The sequence below is a fragment of the Pristiophorus japonicus genome, chromosome 13, assembly GCF_044704955.1.
Source record: "Pristiophorus japonicus isolate sPriJap1 chromosome 13, sPriJap1.hap1, whole genome shotgun sequence".
NCBI lineage: Eukaryota > Metazoa > Chordata > Chondrichthyes > Pristiophoridae > Pristiophorus > Pristiophorus japonicus.
The window spans coordinates 76,877,487-76,894,325 of NC_091989.1; the positions used below are offsets into that span (position 1 = coordinate 76,877,487).

General features: G+C 44.1%; 2 protein-coding genes across 6 annotated transcripts in view; one reads left to right on the plus strand and one right to left on the minus strand.

Moving 5' to 3' along the window:
• fgd6 (FYVE, RhoGEF and PH domain containing 6) overlaps window positions 1–16,839 on the plus strand; it is a 156,362-nt gene that overhangs the window by 77,090 nt on the left and 62,433 nt on the right. For 3 of the 5 annotated variants that reach the window (XM_070897670.1, XM_070897669.1, XM_070897672.1), the window contains exons 9-14: window positions 2,613–2,663; window positions 2,758–2,816; window positions 2,924–2,995; window positions 6,962–7,030; window positions 8,036–8,119; window positions 10,500–10,579. In XM_070897670.1, the coding sequence (XP_070753771.1) occupies window positions 2,613–2,663; window positions 2,758–2,816; window positions 2,924–2,995; window positions 6,962–7,030; window positions 8,036–8,119; window positions 10,500–10,579 (415 nt within the window). Of the gene's footprint in view, window positions 1–2,612; window positions 2,664–2,757; window positions 2,817–2,923; window positions 2,996–6,961; window positions 7,031–8,035; window positions 8,120–10,499; window positions 10,580–14,124; window positions 14,298–16,839 lie in introns of those variants that run through there. The other 2 variants (XM_070897673.1, XM_070897671.1) reach the window with 2 other exon arrangements.
• LOC139278652 (large ribosomal subunit protein eL31-like) lies at window positions 10,584–11,003 on the minus strand. Its single transcript, XM_070897674.1, has one exon. It carries the CDS (start codon window positions 11,001–11,003, stop codon window positions 10,629–10,631), a length of 375 nt encoding a protein of 124 aa, XP_070753775.1. The 3' UTR covers window positions 10,584–10,628.

Consider the following 16,839-nt stretch of genomic DNA (forward strand, 5'->3'; position numbering starts at 1 on the left):
CATTACCCCCAATACCATGTGCTTTGATTTTGCACACCAATCTCTTGTGTGGGACCTTGTCAAAAGCCTTTTGAAAGTCCAAATACAGCACATCCACTGGTTCTCCCTTGTCCACTGTAAGGGATGGTTTTCAGGGGGTCAGCTTTCCCTTCTGACCTTATGAGCGGTTCCGAATCGCTCCCACACCCTTGGTCTAGACACTGGGATTATGAAGGGATTGTGACAGACTTGGACAGACAATCGGTTTCAAGGTAGGAAGCAGGTATGGCTTTATTGTGTTTAAAAAGAAGTAAAAGGCACACCTTTAATAACACACACAGACCAATACACACTGAAGGGTACAATACATTGAATAAAATGTCAAATTACAGCCTGTGGGGAAAAGAATACAGCTTAAACTCTAAATTGGGGTAAAGAGGAGAATGCGGATACACAAGTTATCCCAGCCTCCCCCCCTCCTAATTCCCCTAACTAACTAAGTTATAGCTCTGAGGGATCAGGGGCTATGCTCACCAATCCCTTTAGACAGTTGCGGGTGAATCACGGTTTCGGGGTTCGCTGCACTTGGCCTTCTAGGCGAGCCGTACCCCGGACAGAGGAGAGGACTTCGGACTGCGTAGTCTTCGGTTGGGGTGCGTCCGTTGATGCGGTAATTTGCGTTTTGGATGTTTGGGGTAAGTACCCACTTTCTTTGGTTAGGAATAGTTTTAGTTAGTCCCTTTTGGTAATTTCTCACCCGTTGGTCGTTCAGAAGTAGATTGTAGAGTGGAAATAAAGGTCGATTCTTCAGTTTTTGCTGAGTTGGTTTCGGTTGGTCGTTTCGTTGGTTGTGGTAACCCGGGTTGTCAATTTGGTTGCTGACAACCTTCCATTTCGTGGGCCTCGTGCCCGGTCGGTCCTTGATGATTTCTTGTAGTTTCCTTCACTACTCCATTTCTTCACTCCCCAGCTCCAGCTGCTTGTTTCGAGTCTGTGTTCCTTTCGAGTCTGTGTTCCTTTCGAGTCTGTGTTCCTTTCGCGTCTTAGTTCCTTTCGCGTCTGTGTTCCTTTCGCGTCTGTGTTCCGTTCGCGTCTGTGTTCCGTTCGCGTCTGTGTTCCGTTCGCGTCTGTGTTCCGTTCGCGTCTGTGTCTGTGTTCCGTTCGAGTCTGTTAGTTTTGAGTTCTGCTAGTCTTTCCTTGTAAAACTGGGAGATAGATATATCCCAAAAAAAAGGCTCTGTTATCTCCCATCAGATCTCTTGGGCTCTGTTTAAGCTGTTCTGTCCATTGATTTTCAAATGTCTCCTTTGTCAGCAGTAACTCGATTAGGGTGTGAGAATGTGTTATCACTGGTTTTGCATTGTTTTAGGTTTGTCCAGTTTTTCTGACCATGATTTCCATTGTACTTGATTGGGTAATTCGATTATCTCTTAGGGGGTGAATAATTCCCCCAGACAGCCTGGGATCCTTAATACACGAATTTGCTTCTGACGTAGGCTCCACCTCCTGTATTTGGTAACTCTTTTTTGCAGCCAAAATGTTGTAGAATCTTAAAATTGATATGCTCCTTTAGGGGATCTCAAGCTTCTGTAATTTAGGTCCATTTTGAATTCCCTTTCCTGAGTCCAAACACTGGGGGGGGCGGGGGGCTCCATGAATGCATCCCCCTTTATCCCCCGCAGGTTTCATCTGCCCCTTTAAACTCATTTTAAAAGCCCAGAAAGGGATTCTTCTCCTCTAGGGGAAAGGTACCAGGAATCTTTGCGAGATATTGGTAAATTCTACACCACTCTACTAGTTGCATCCTCAAAATATTCCAGAAGATTTGTCAAGCATGAATTCTCTTTCATAAATCCATAAAATCCCTTTCATAAAAACAAATAGCTGTTTCCAGATTTCTTAGTGCTCTATACCTAGGAACAAGGCAATGCATGAGAGTAATCTGTGGTAGCTGGCACTGTGAATTTTCCACCCACACCACCCATTTTCCAGTGGAGAAGTGTCTTGCCTCCAATTGATGGCTTGGCGGAGATCGCTGGGATGTCTGCATTTGGTAAATCACAAACATTGTGTACAGAGGCACAAATAGGAAAATTTTTGATACTTGGAATAATCAAGTATTTTATGGCCTACAAAAACTGTAGTTCAATCAGTGAGAATAACCATTGGACTCTTAATATACCATTTGTATGCAACTTATTAAACATTGAAACCGAACTGTATGCCTACCATGAAGATGAGAGCACTAACACTGCAGAATTTTAAAATTTGTTCTCTGGATATAGATGTCACTGTCAAGGTCGGTATTTATTCTTCATCCCTGGTTGCTCTGAGAAGTGAGTATAGATAGTGAGTATAGACAGGCTTGTCGACCACAGCTGAGCTTGAACCCGTTTTCATCCGACATCCATCTGAAAGCACTTCCAGAAGACCCATTGGTCAAACAGCCAGCTTCCTCAGCACAGATCAGAGATTGAAGCTGCCGTCTTCCAGATCTGTGTGCTTGAGCCACTCACTGGATAAACTCGCTCAGCCATTAGGGAACAAATTTACATTTTTAACTACAGATAGTTTAAGGTTGTACTCTTGACTTCGGCTTTTAAAAAAAAAAAAATCTTTTCTCTTTATTGCAGATTATGTAAAGAACCTGTCAAAAGATTGTGCTGATTACAAAGACACTCAAGGTACTAAATTCTTAAATAACTATCTATAAAATGTTGCTGACATTTTTGTTTTCATATATTAATATAGTAATACTATTTATCTTTATAATGTCAGCTGCTCTTGCCATTGTTGTAGAAGTAGCGAACCATGCCAATGACATAATGAAACAAGGGGTAAGTAAACAAGTTTAACCAGCTACTGTATTGATTCATTGCTGTGTTTTCTTGGTTTGGTCCGAAACTGGCTGTAATCTTAAAGTTGTTGTTTTTCCTTCCTCTAGGATAACTTCCAGAAGCTGATGCAGATTCAGTATAGCCTAAATGGCCAACAAGAGATTGTGCAGCCTGGAAGGGTGATTATTGTTGACTGGCAGATGAAACTTCTGTTTACATATTTAAAGAGAATTGATGTGTTCAGTAGGATACTGAGTGCAGACGAGATGTATATTTCACTGAAATACTAATAGCTAAATTCCCATTCGAGGATATTTTGTCAATACGGAATGGTGTTAGCAAATTGTTTCTCTTATAAATCTAGACCCTGACTGTACTTAACAATCTGGCAATTTTCATTGTGCTGCTGACTCACACATTTTAAAACTGATAAATGCAATAGCTGCACCATTATAATGCTAATGTAATAAGGTTTTTTTCATTCTGGAGAAATATCGATCTACTAAAAGCTATGCCTGTGTTGAAATATAAAGTAGTATTGCTCTGAACTCTGAAGGTTTACATAGCTACAGATTATAAAAGGGGTAGCCTGATATAAACACCCAATACTGACCATATTCCTTGTTCCCTTATGTTGAACAATGCACCACTGGACAGGGCTTACAAAATGCTCCCTTTACACTGCATTGTTGTATATCTCCCAAAGATACTATGATAAAGGATGGTAGGTCTATTGTAATATGAAATAAGTGCTCTGTAAACATTTTATATCTCCTATTGCATACTATTTGCATCCACACATTGCTATCACTGCACACCGTGATTGGCTGGTAAGAGATGTCATTTAAGCCTAACAAGAGAAGTTAAAGATAGTATTAGATCAAACAAAGAGGCTTATTATGTTGCCAAAAAGAGCAGTAAGCCTAAGGATTGGGATGATTTTAGAATTCAGCAAAGGAGGACCAAGAAATTGATAAAGAAAGGGAAACTAGAATATGAGTGTAAACTAGCGAGAGACATAAAAACAGACTGTAAAAGCTTCTATAGGTTTGTAAAAAGGAAAAGATTAGCAAAAGTAAATGTGGATCCCCTACAGGCTGAGACAGGAGAAATTATAATGGAGAATAAGGAAATGGCAGAGAAATTAAGCAAATACTTTGTGTCTGTTTTCACGGAAGAAGACACGAAAAACCTCCTGGAAATAGTAATGACGTCTAGTGAGAATGAGGAACTGAAAAAAAAAGTACTGGAGAAATTAATGGGACTGAAAGCCAATAAATCCCCTGGACCTGATGGCTTACATCCTAGGGTTTTGAAAGAGGTAGCTATAGAGATAGTGGATACATTGGTTGTCATCTTCAAAAATTCTATAGATTCTAGAACGGTTCCTACAGATTGGAAGGTAGCTAAGGTAGCTAATGTAACTCCGCTATTTAAGAAAGGAGTGAGAGAAAAAAACGGGGAACTACAGACCAGTTAGCCTGAAATCAGTGGTAGGGAAAATGCTAGAATCTAATTAAGGATGTGGTAACAGGGTACTTAGAAAATAATAATACGATTGGGCAGAGTGGAATGGAACCAGCGAGTGCAGTCCCACCCAACTGGATGACGGTGGAGAGACATTGAGAAGGATGGAGTGGTCAATTGTGTCAACGGCTGCAGACAAGTCAAGAAGGACGAGGAGGGATAGTTTGCTTGCGTCACAGTCTCAAAGGATGCCATTTGTGACTTCGATAACTGTTTAAGTACTGTGGCAGGTGCGGAAACTGGATTGGAGGGATTCAAGCATGGAGTTGCGGGAAAGATGGGCATGGATTTGGGAGGCGACAACACATTCAGGGAGGTTGGAGATGGGGCAGTAGTTTGTAGGACTGAGGTGTTGATTTTTTGCAGAGGGGGAGATGATGGCAGATTTGAGGGAGAAGGGGGACAGTACCTGAGGGGAGAGAACGGTTGTCAGCTAACATAGGAGCCAGAAAAGGAAGTTGGGTGGTCAGCAGTTTGGTGGGAATAAGGTCAAGGGCACAGGAAGTGGGTCTCATGGACAGGATGAGCTCAAAGGTCATGAGGGGAGAGAAACTGGAGAAAGACACAAAAGAAGGTAGGCTTGGGGAGGGGGGGTGCGGAGGGGGATGTGGGTGGAGAGCGATACGAGGAAGTGGTCAGAGATTACCTTATCTGCGATTGACACGATGGGAGATGGCAAGGTCGAGGAGGTGGCCGTGAATATGGATTGGTGAGTTTACATTGAGTGAGAGATTAAGGGAGGATAGGAGGCTAGTGAACTCAAAGGAGAGAGAGCGTGATGAATTGAGATGGAGGTTGAAATCACTGAGGATGAGAAGTCATTCGGTGCGGAGGCTGAGGGAGGAAAGCAGTGAAGAAATATCGATAAAATTTTTATGGTACTTGCATGGGCGGTCGAGAACGAGAACTTTAAAGGAGAGGTGAGAGGGGTGGAATAGGGTGCGAAGGTGAAAGTGCCAGAGGAGTCGGGGACGGACAAAGGTGTGACTTGCTGATGAGAACCACACCGCCAGCACGGCGGTCTGAGCGGGACAAGTGGTGGAAGATATTGCCAGGTGGGGAAGCTTCATTTAAGGGTAATGTGTCATCGTCCCTCAACCAAATTTCCGTCAGGGCCATGATGTCGATGAAATCATCCACGATAAGCTCATGGATGGTAAGGGCCTTGTTCGCAAGTGAATTGTTGCCCTCTGGAACAGATGGACATGGCAGGTCTGGGCATGACAGTTTTTTAAGAAGGGACTTGACAAGAACTTTATGGTGGCGGATATTTGGGAGGAAGGTTGTTTATGGGGGGGGGGGGGGGGGCATCATGGTAAACATTTGCTTGATTGTGGACTCCCAGTGGAACTTCCCAAAGTTTACCCTGAAATTACCCACAGATTATTTTCACCTCCCTCCATTGCCATCAGTTGGGGAAGGAGATGCATGAGGTTGCATCATCTAACCAATAGAGTCAGCATTGAAGGGCCTGATTGTTTCAGTTACCCTATTCTTCATATGTTTGTGACTTAGAAGGTCCTATGGGGAGAGATTGAATAGACTTGGCCTATATTCCCTCGAGTTTAGAAGAATGAGAGGTGATCCCATCGAAACATACAACATTCTTACAGGGCTAGACCAGGTAGATGCAGGGAGGATGTTTTCCCTGGCTGGGGAGTCTAGAACCAGGGGTAACAGTCTCAGAATAAGGGGTCGGCCATTTAGGACTGAGATGAGAAATTTCTTCACTCAGAGGGTGGTGAATCTTTGGCGTTTTCTACCCCAGAGGGCTGTGAAGGTTCAGTCGTTGCGTATATTCAAGACTGAGATCGATAGATTATGGGGATAGTACAGGAAAGTGGAGTTGAGGTCGAAGATCAGCCATGGTCTCATTGAATGGTGGAGCAGGCTCGAGGGGCCGAATGGCCTACTCCTGCACCTAATTCTTATGTAAGCCATTGGGGTGGAATTTCTGCCTTCCAAAACACTCCATCTTGTGGTCTGATTGAAGAACTGAGCCTGCAAAGTTTAATTAATTTAAACAACTCCTAAACTTTTAATTTGTGGTTTAGAGAATTTAATAGCTGAAACATAATTTGTAATAATTTTATCCATGCATGGATAATTCTGCTGGGAAGCTACAGTATCTATCTGAAGAATCTGCTTTTACCTGATCCAGCTGAATTGAACAAAATGTAACTACTGTCTTATAGTACAACCTGGGACTTGTTTATATTTGTGTTCACTTTCTTTTGGTATGAAACGTTGGTTATAACAAATGCTTTGAACAATGACCAAGAAAACAATATACAAAAAATTTGAGCTTATTTGCAAATCAAAAAGCTCTAAATATTTACATTTTCTTTTAAATTTTTACATTTTCTATTAAAATAGTGATCTGCTATGGCTTGTTTTCTTATCTTATTGGTGGTCTCATAAAGCTTTATTTTTCATATTCCACTTCTTGCATCTCGCCTTGAGGGAACAAGTTGGCCCTACACTTGTTCTGGCTGATACTGTACACCATGATTTGCAATTATATAATGATTAAGTACTTTGTTTCCAAAGAAATCTGTCATGCCTGCTTTACTTAGAGCAGCCAATAACATTATCCTATTGCATGTCTCTTTGACTAGGTCTTTTTGAAGGAAGGAACTCTGATGAAGCTGTCCAGAAAGGTTATGCAGCCCCGGATGTTTTTTTTGGTAATTTCATATTTAAATCCTGTATATCGAAGCCGTCCAGAAGTAATGATGGTTTTCTGTATATAGTGGGAGTTGTAGAATCTGTCATTTTGTTGTTAAACAACATGTACAGTTGAAGCCCAATAAGCACAATAGTAATTTGCTTGAATTGAGATGTCTAATAAGCTCGAGAAACTGTCGAACATGAGCTGATTCAATTTGTTCAAAATTTGAAGAGGTACTTAACTGTACCATACTAAGATACTATTAAATACTTGCAGGGAAAACAAGTTACAACACTATGGGGAAAGAGCAGGGGAGTGGGACTAATTAGATAGATATAGCAGAGAGCCCAGCGCAGGCACGATGGGCCGAAAGGCTTCTGTGATCAGTTGATGTTTTATGGCATTGCTTGCAGGCAGTCTGAAGCACAGCTGTGATATTTGCCAATGTAGAATTGTGTTTATAATAGCCTGTAGCATTAAGGCCACAAAATGTACCCCATATAGGGAACTGTTTTAAATAGGTCACAGAGGCTGAGTACCATTGCTCATGGAGATTTCTCAAGATTGACTGCTTCCCTTGGGGAAAGAGGCCAGGTTATTAAGCTAGCAGAAACCAGCGTTAAAATGACTGGCCCTTTTAGTTACAATTTTGACTATACTTGCATGCTGGAGTTTAGAGTGAGATTTTAGTAATCTGTTTCCATGTGGTTTCTAATACCATTTTTGAGCTCGCTGCCAGACATGCTTAAACGGGCATTGCAGGGCATCATCCTTCATTTAGTTCCTCCTTAACAATCATGTGTGGAATTGTCTGGCCTCCAGTCAATGCTTCCCATTGGTGAGATCAGGAGCTCATCATGTGAATGCATTATAGGCACAGAATCTCGTTATTCCAACTTGTTGAACTGTCTGCTTTAGGAACTCTCTTTAAGCTATTGGAGAGAAAAACATTTGAATTTTATAACTTGATCCTGCATTATTGCTTTGAATTCTCCTTTAGTATATATATTTTCCTTTGTAGCTGAATGATGTGTTACTGTACACTACACTGGTACAATCTGCAATGTACAAGCTTAACAACATGCTCTCACTAGCAGGTATGAAGGTAAGTGATTTATTTTTCCCTCCTCATCATTCTTTATGGATTAAGTTGTTGAGGTAGTATAGTAAATACCGTAACTGCAACAATAAGTTTTATTTTTACAAGATGCTTATTTGCTTTCCTACTGTTATGAAGATATACAATTGAGAAAATATTGGAATAAACTGGATGTTTTATTGATTCTCTGTGTGTAGCTTCTTAACCAACAGGTACTGGGAGAACTCAATATTATGGGGCCGAAATTCAGGGTCTTGCTAAGACCTGTCACCGCCGATTTGCGGCGGCCATGTGGCAGAATTGAGTGGCTGCCATGATCCAAACACAGCTCAGAGTTTTTGGTCTGTTCCCACTTCCGCCCTGCTGCTGACTGTCGCTAGCATGCACCGCTGCTCTCCCGCACCTGCAGCACATCCGCCCCAAATTTACCTGAAAAAATCTTTGCTCCGCCGCATGGTGCCCCCGACAGCTTTTTCTGTCGCTGCACCTGTTTTTTTTATCTGTAAGCCGCGGCGGCCCTTCAAGGGGAGGGCACACTGCTGCGGCCTCCATGTTTTTATTTTTGCCAGCCGGCCAACTTCCTGATCTCCGGCCAATTATTATCCTGGGTTCGGCTGGGCCGCTAACAGGCAGCCTGACACCTCCTCTTGGGTGCCAGGATGCTGGCCCGGCCGAAACCCTCCCTGTGGCCCAGTGGCCGAACCTACAGAATTGGCGATTCTCTCCTCTTTAAATGAAGGGAGAGACGTGGTGACGCACATGCACAGTGACGTCACCACTGCTCCGCCACTGAGTGACAGCGGCGGAGACTCTTCCGCCCCAACTTCCGCCCCTCACCAGCACTTACCGCCGCACCTCTGCCCCCATTATGACCGACTTCAGATCTTGTAAAAAAAAAACGACAAAGATCTGAATTTCGGCACCTATGCCTCCATTGAGAAATAAACTGTAATTCAGTAATCAGTTGCAACAAGTAAAGGTAATCACTTGTAGTTCTGTACGGCAAAACAGGTTTCGTCCGTCCCCGTCCCCCCCCCCCCCGACCTGCGAGAGAACAGCTCTGCAGGTCGAAAGATAAAAGAGCTGGAGCGGCGGGCCTGGGACATCGTACCCTCCGACCTGTGAGAGGACAGTTGGAGTGGTGTACCACTTCAATCTCCAGCGCGAACTGCTCCAAGTGTGCGGCGACTGGGAGAAGTCATCAAAACCCTGGTCACCGTTTTGGAGCGTGGGCAGGAACATTGGCAGGGCCCAGGTACAGAGGAGTGGGAAGGTCGGGGGCGGATGAGCGGCGAGAGATCGTGGCGGAGGTACGACAGATGAGGGCACGGGGCCCAGAAGAGCCAAGGGCCCAGGGGCAGCAAGGGCTATCCCACACTGCGATATATGTGCGGCAGAGCTGGTCTCCAGTCGTCTTGATTAATCCTTGCCACTGGACCAAATCCTAGCTCTGTCAAGCCCGTGTGGTGGCTGGTGTGCAACGGTCACCACAAGTTAAAAACATTCATGCATAGGCATCTTCCATCCCCTCAATTGGAGTTCAGGACTGGAACATCGGGTCCTTCATCGAAACACCCGTGAACTCATGGAAGCAAGTCATCCTTGTTCGAGGGACCGCCTATGATGATGATGATGATACTGGTACTGTTACTCGTTTGGAGGCCCACTGCGATCCATTAGAAATACCGCTGTTAACGTTTAAGCAAAGCAGGACTGTTTGAAGGTTCAAACAAATGGATTTACAGAGAGGGCAATCTATAATTTTCTATGTCACTCTACTGAATATATTGAAACAGGGGAAATGGGTGTTGAGTCCAAATGTCTGATAATTAGAAAAAGCTAAATGTGTATTAAATGAATTGTATTGTAACATTTGAAGGATAAATTGGCTTGATTATTCTATGTAATTTATCAATTAGCCATCCCAATTTTCTGCACACAGACACAGTTGTCTTCACACAGTTTCCATGACATCATAGTGTTGGTGAGCAAATATTACTGCATCATTATTTACTTTACTCTGCTGAACCTACTGTAAATATGAGTTGCACATTTTCCACATTAATTGGTGCCACTTCTAAGAACAGATGAAACTAAGATACAAGCACCAGACAGTGTTTGAAGCTGACCCCGACTGCAGCCATTGAAAAGCTGCAACAACTGCTTCTATACAGTTGCCCATTTCTAGTTTCTATTTCTATACTCTTATCAGAACCAGGATTTAATAGGCAGTTAGGAACAGTTTCATAAGTAACTATAGAATGCAGTTTCATCTTTAATTCAATTCAATTCGATATAATTTTACAGATAAAATACAAATGTATGATTTTTGTTGACCTGTTTATAAAAAAAATTGGAGTATGAAATGTGTTAATTTATCCTGTAGGTCAGTAAGCCATCTCAAGAAGCCTACCAGAATGAACTGAACATAGAAAGTGTGGAACGGTCATTCATTCTGTCAGCAAGGTAATTTTTTTTTTCACTTTTTGCAGTTTATTAACAAAACATTTACATTTCAGTTTTCATCAACATTGACTGTCTGCAACCCTTTGTAGGATGTGATCGGAACATAGGTTACCGACGTGTAGAGTTTGTTAGGAGAGTCCTCATACTGATTGTGTTTTCTGGATAAACGCACACGAATGCGATATGGAACATTCCTTACGCCTTTAGTCCAAACAGCTTTATTCAGACCAATATCAATACAGACATCGGGAGTACCCATCTCCTTCACTGCAAATTTACGGATCTCCTTAATGGCACGAGGAACACGTCTCTTAAAACCCATGCCATGGATCCGCTTGTGTACATTTATTGTATATTCCCTCGTAACCACCTCGTTGATGGCAGAACAGCCCTTTTTCTCTCCACCTTTCTTAGCAGGAGCCATTCTGTCGGGAAAATGTCAGCAATACCTCGGCAGCCAGATCTGAATCAAACAGATACAGTATCACTTATACTCCATCAAGGGTTACAATATCAGTCTATCAGGAAGAGATTATTACTTAATAATATGCATGGAAAATAAGAGCTCTGGACTCCTGATGAACAATAAAATGGAACTATCTCAACAATACTCAGTGGCAGTGAGTAAAGTTGGGAACTATTAAACAGCAAGTATTGAGTTGAAATAGTGAAGTGATCCTAACACTCTGTAAATCATCGTTGTGACTGCACTTGGAGTACTGTGTACAGGTCTGTGTACCGAAGTATGAAAAGGATATTGCAGCTATTGAAAGAATATAGGAAAGAGCAACCAGAATGAATGAGGGGATGGAGACATATAGCATTGACTCATTCAAATGAACATTAAATAGATTTATTTCAGAAAATAATATTTGGGGATACAATATACGAGCAGTTTTAGACATGACGTGGTGAGTGTAGCAGGCTTGGGAGGAACAGGTGACTATGGACCTCTGGTTCAAAAGCTCTCTCCCACTGGGGCTTTCCTCACCATGTCTGGGTCTGTTGTAGATTCATTGATAAAGATTGATTGCTGTGATTGGTCAACAACTCCATTATTGTATCGTGGGACTACCAGGATGGTAGATGGTGAACTAGGAGGACTGTTTTTTTTTTCGTTCAGCAGTCCTATACTCACAAATATATAGCTGGTATCAAGATGGTTGCATAGCGCTAGAGAGTACTCTTGGATAAAAGCAGGGATGAGGTCTCAGCTGGAATAGGTGTTGGGGGCTGGGAAAATAAGATTGGTGCGTTGTGGTTACTGGGAGATTAATGAATGCTCATTAACTTTACAGCTCACTTCTGCAACTGCTTCTTGGTCCTATTGGGTAACTAATTTTGTTGGGGGAAAACCCTGAAAGCTCTCTTTCCAATTTTATTTATTTTTAAACCTACTTTTGCACAAGTCCTGCTCCCGTGAGAAGCTATCCTTAACCAATTGACCACAAATTCTCTTTCTCTTGTATTCTGCCACAAGTTAAATGCAGATTATGAAGGCCTGTGACCTGTCCAAAAAAAAACCCACCCCATCACCGCATTTTTGCACAGCACAGCATTTTAAAAAAATGTTTTCAGGATTTTTTTTTACGTAACCCAGAAGTCATTTCCATTTATTGATCCCCTCCCTCCACCACCCCACCCCCGGATCAAAGCCCTCCTCTCTTTTCCCCCCCCCCCCCCCACCCCCAATGAAAAGTCTTTCCGCCGGATCAAGCCCCCATCCCCCGGATCAAAACAATTCTCTCTCTCTCTCTCTCTCTCTCTCTCTCTCTCTCTCTCTCTCTCTCTCTCTCTCTCTCTCTCTCTTTTCTCTTTCTCCGCCCCCCAGCTCCTGCTACCACCAACACCAACTCTCCCTACACCAACCTGTTTATTGTAGCCTTAGCCCGGGATGGGGTCCCACGCTGCAGCACGCACACAAAGGCTGGGGACAGGAGCTACTGCGCATGCGCGCACACTCCAACATGCATGTGCAGAGCTGCCGGCACTGTTTCTGGCACGGGGCCCTAGCTCCGCCCCCCCAAATCGACTGGCCACGCCGTGCCCAAGCCCCGGGAGAGGCAACACAGCGGCCAGAATCTGAGGAGATCTTTTCAGCTCTGTTTTCAGCCCACGAAGTCGGTGCTTTTTTGGTGAATGCGCCGAAAAAAACAGGTGGGTCAAATTTGAGCCCTTAGTCACCAGCTTTCCAGGCTGAAAAGCTTAGGTTTCTGCCACCTTTTCTCATAACTGAGTCGTCTGATGCCAGGGATAGTCTAAAGGCTTTATCTCTAAACAACCTGCAGGGTTTGAATGCCTCCAGTGTCTTGAAGACCAAGACTGAGCACAGTTCTCAAGGTGCAATATATTCTATGACTTGACCTTGATTGATTTAGCTATATAGTTCAGTATTCTATTTCCTTTACTTGGTCCCTTTCAATGACACGTATAGCTATTTCAAAATCATTGAAGTATATATGTTGCCTTTTTTCTTCCCTTTATGCAGTACTTTCAACTTCTCCGTATTGAAATTGTCATGTCTCTGCTCCAGTCAGTTACATATTTTATCTAACTCATTTTATAGGTCTTTGGCAGATTCTAAATCAAGGCCATTAATCCAAATTAGAAACAGTGGATTTGTTCTATTCCACTCACTCTAGCATCACTTTCCTAACAACTACCCGCTGCTTACTCTTCTGTCAATTTCTTATCTATTCATCTTGAAATTCTGCTGTGGTCCCTCTGTGTGCTTTTTGTTCATTTTTGTCTTTTGTCTTTTTGTGTGTGTGTGTGTGTGTGTTTGTGATTTTCTCGGTGTATCTCTTCTCTCTCCCCTGAGGTAGGAGCAGCATTGATATGGAGAAAAGAAATCCCCTGTCAATTAATGATTAACTACCACATAGACTCTAACTTAAAGGGTAGAGTGATAATGATATAACCTTTTTCCAGTTTTTGTTACAAACCTCTCTAGATTCTGTTTGGCTATTGTTTTAGTTCTCATTAACAAGGAGCATCGAGACTTGTTGCCTGTATTTCGTTATTACCGTTCTTTATCTGACTGCTCGAAGGCATGCAGGACTTGTGACTCCTCTGATCATCACTCACTATCTCTTAACCCTCCACTTGTTGCCTTCCTATACATGGCCCAGATCAGGAAATTAATTTGTGGAATTGTGGACACAAAGCCAACTCTTACTGACTGGAATGTTGATTAACCACTGTAATGAAGGAAAGCCTTGGACAGAAATTGGAAATTGGCAAATAATCAAGTCCCCAAATTACACTAGTGATTTCTGAGATGCCTTTTAAATGTTGCACCTCCCCCTAACTGCCTATTTCAGTCCTCACTAGTATCATTTAAAATAATACTACCAGTATCATTAAATGCAAGTCTTGCATTTATATAGCACCTTTCATGACTTTAGGATGCTCCAAAGCGTTTTACAGCCAATTAAGTACTTTTCAATTATAGTCACTCGAAATGTGGGAAACGGGGCAGGTAGTTTGCGCACAGCAAGAACCCACAAACAGCACAGTGATAATGACCAGACAATCTGTTTTAGGTGTTGGTTGAGGAGTGAATATTGGCCAGAACACGGGAGAGAACTCCCCTGCTCCTCTTCGAATGGTGCCATGGGATCTTTTGCCTCCACCTGAGGAGGCAGACAGGGCCTCGGTTTGACGCCTCATCCGCAAAACAGCCCCTCTGACAGTACAGCACTCCTTCAGTACTGCACAGACTCGATGTTGTGCTCGTCTCTGGAGTGGGATTTGAACCCACAACTTTCTGACTTGGAGGCGAGAGTGCTGCCCACTGAGCCGCAGCTGACAGTGACTTGTCTTCATTGATCCTGCCATCAAGATTAACTAACAGTGCAACAACTGATCTATCAGCTGATCTTCCAGCATACAGCTCTTCGGACCACCTGTCGGCATTGGTTACCCAATCTGAGAAGCAAGCAAAAACATTCCTCCAACACCAAACATGGCACATCTCCTGTTACAGAGCACTAATCTCCAGCAATCCCATCAGATTCTTCACAGCACAGACCTCAGTGGAGCTGACAAGATTACTGGACACAAGCCCATAATGCTTTACTTCTGTGTCTTGGGTGGGGGGGGGTGTGGTGGTATTGGGGCGGGGGGGGGGAATGGGGCATGGTGGTATTGGGGGGGGGGGGAATGGGGCGTGGTGGTATTGGGGGCGTGGTGGTATTTGGGGGGGATGGGGCGTGGTGGTATTTGGGGGGGGGGATGGGGCGTGGTGGTATTTGGGGGGGGGGATGGGGCGTGGTGGTATTTGGGGAGGGAATAGGGCGTGGTGGTATTGGGGGGGGAATGGGGCGTGGTATTGGGGGGGGGATGGGGCATGGTGGTATTGGGAGGGAATGGGGCGTGGTGGTATTGGGGGGGGGGGAATGGGGCGTGGTGGTATTGGGGGGGGGAATGGGGCGTGGTGGTATTGGGGGGGGGAATGGGGCGTGGTGGTATTGGGGGGGGGAGAATGGGGCGTGGTGGTATTGGGGGGGGAGAATGGGGCGCGGTGGTATTGGGGGGGAGAATGGGGCGCGGTGGTATTGTGGGGGGGGAATGGGGCGCGGTGGTATTGTGGGGGGGGAATGGGGCGCGGTGGTATTGTGGGGGGGGAATGGGGCGTGGTGGTATTGTGGGGGGGGATGGGGCGTGGTGGTATTGTGGGGGAATGGGGCGTGGTGGTATGGGGGGGGATGGGGCGTGGTGTTATTGGGGGGGTGGGCATGATGGTATTGGGGGGATGGGGGCGTGGTGGTATTGTGGGGATGGGGCGTGGTGGTATTGGGGGGGGGGGATGGGGCATGGTGGTATTGTGGGGATGGGGGCGTGGTGGTATTGTGAGGATGGGGGCGTGGTGGTATTGTGAGGGTGGGGTATGGTGGTATTGGTGAGGTGGGGGGATCGGCATGGTGGTATTGTGGCGTTGGGGGGCTGGGGCATGGTGGTATTGGGAGGGTGGGGGAGGGCATGGTGGTATTGGGGTAGGTGGGGGGGCATGGTGGTATTGGCGGATGGGGGGGGTTAGCATTTTTGTGGATTGGGGTCTATGGTAGAACCAGTGGCTGAACTGGCAAATGTGTGCTTGGGTGAGCTGTAAGTTGCTAATTTAGGCAGCTTATCTTGTTGGCAAGAGATGACTGTGGTGAACTCTTGACTGGACATTTTGAAAGGAAAGAAAAGGTGCTGGCAGTCCTAACTACTGCCAAATTCTCACAGATAAAATGAATAATGGGAACACTGATGAAAAGTTGATACTGCATAGCAGAGCAGTTACAGCACTGCATACAGAGTAGTTACAGTACCAATGAAACCTTACCCACATTTTTTTATTAAGCATATTGAGTTTATTTTTGTTTTTGTCCCTTCTCCCTCTGCCGACAAGGCAGGCAACTTATTCTTGGGCCTCCATGAATAATACTCCAAACTGACCAATAGGAGAAGCAAGAGAGTATTCTGGGTGTGAAACTACTTATTTCCTTTTGAAGATAAACATGCAGATTGACTGTTCTGTTGCAACTTGTCTGAGCATTTGCTCAGCATTTGTCCCTGTGATGTGTTTTTGTTTTACTTGTTGTTGCACTTCACTTACTTCCATCATCTGCTTGGGAGGAGGTTTTTTAAAAAAATCTTCTTTGTAGAAAGGTTGAGTGACAAGCTGGATGAATTTGGCCCTTTTGTTATTTTGGCTTTAAAGCTGTATACCTAGTATTGCATGCAACTTATCCATGTACATGGTCAAAGATGCACAGTAACTCCGTTTTAACTTTAACTGTTCAGAGCAATGTTGAAATATTGGCACAGATTGTCCCTAAACAGTTGCCCCTAAACAGTACTGATGTCAGTGGGCTGATTTTGTTTCCTCTATCCTTCCTGAGACAGTTTTTTTTTAAATGCAGCCTTTTACAGCTAACTTTGTAGCAGCTCACATCAGGATGTCTGCAATGCTCTGATATCTCACAGCAGGAAGCTGGGATACAATTGTTTTCATTACTGACGGTAGTGGCATGATTGACATTAGACTGTGCTACATCTGGAAGTGAAAACCATGCAGGAACTAGAGGTAGTGCTTTTGATGAACAAGTTCCCCCTTTTGTAGCAAAATATATATACTGAAATGCCAATTTATTGCCACTTAGGAGTGCCTTGAATAGGGTCTCCCTTCCTGAAAAGTCACTGGAGAGAAACCCCGTGTGTCTGAAACAGCATCATTTTAAACAGTTAAGATGTGTGGTTTCATGGGCTCA

Excerpts from the sequence above, each read along its gene's own strand:
- LOC139278652 (XM_070897674.1), bottom strand. The coding sequence starts at position 11,003 with ATGGCTCCTGCTAAGAAAGGTGGAGAGAAAAAGGGCTGTTCTGCCATC.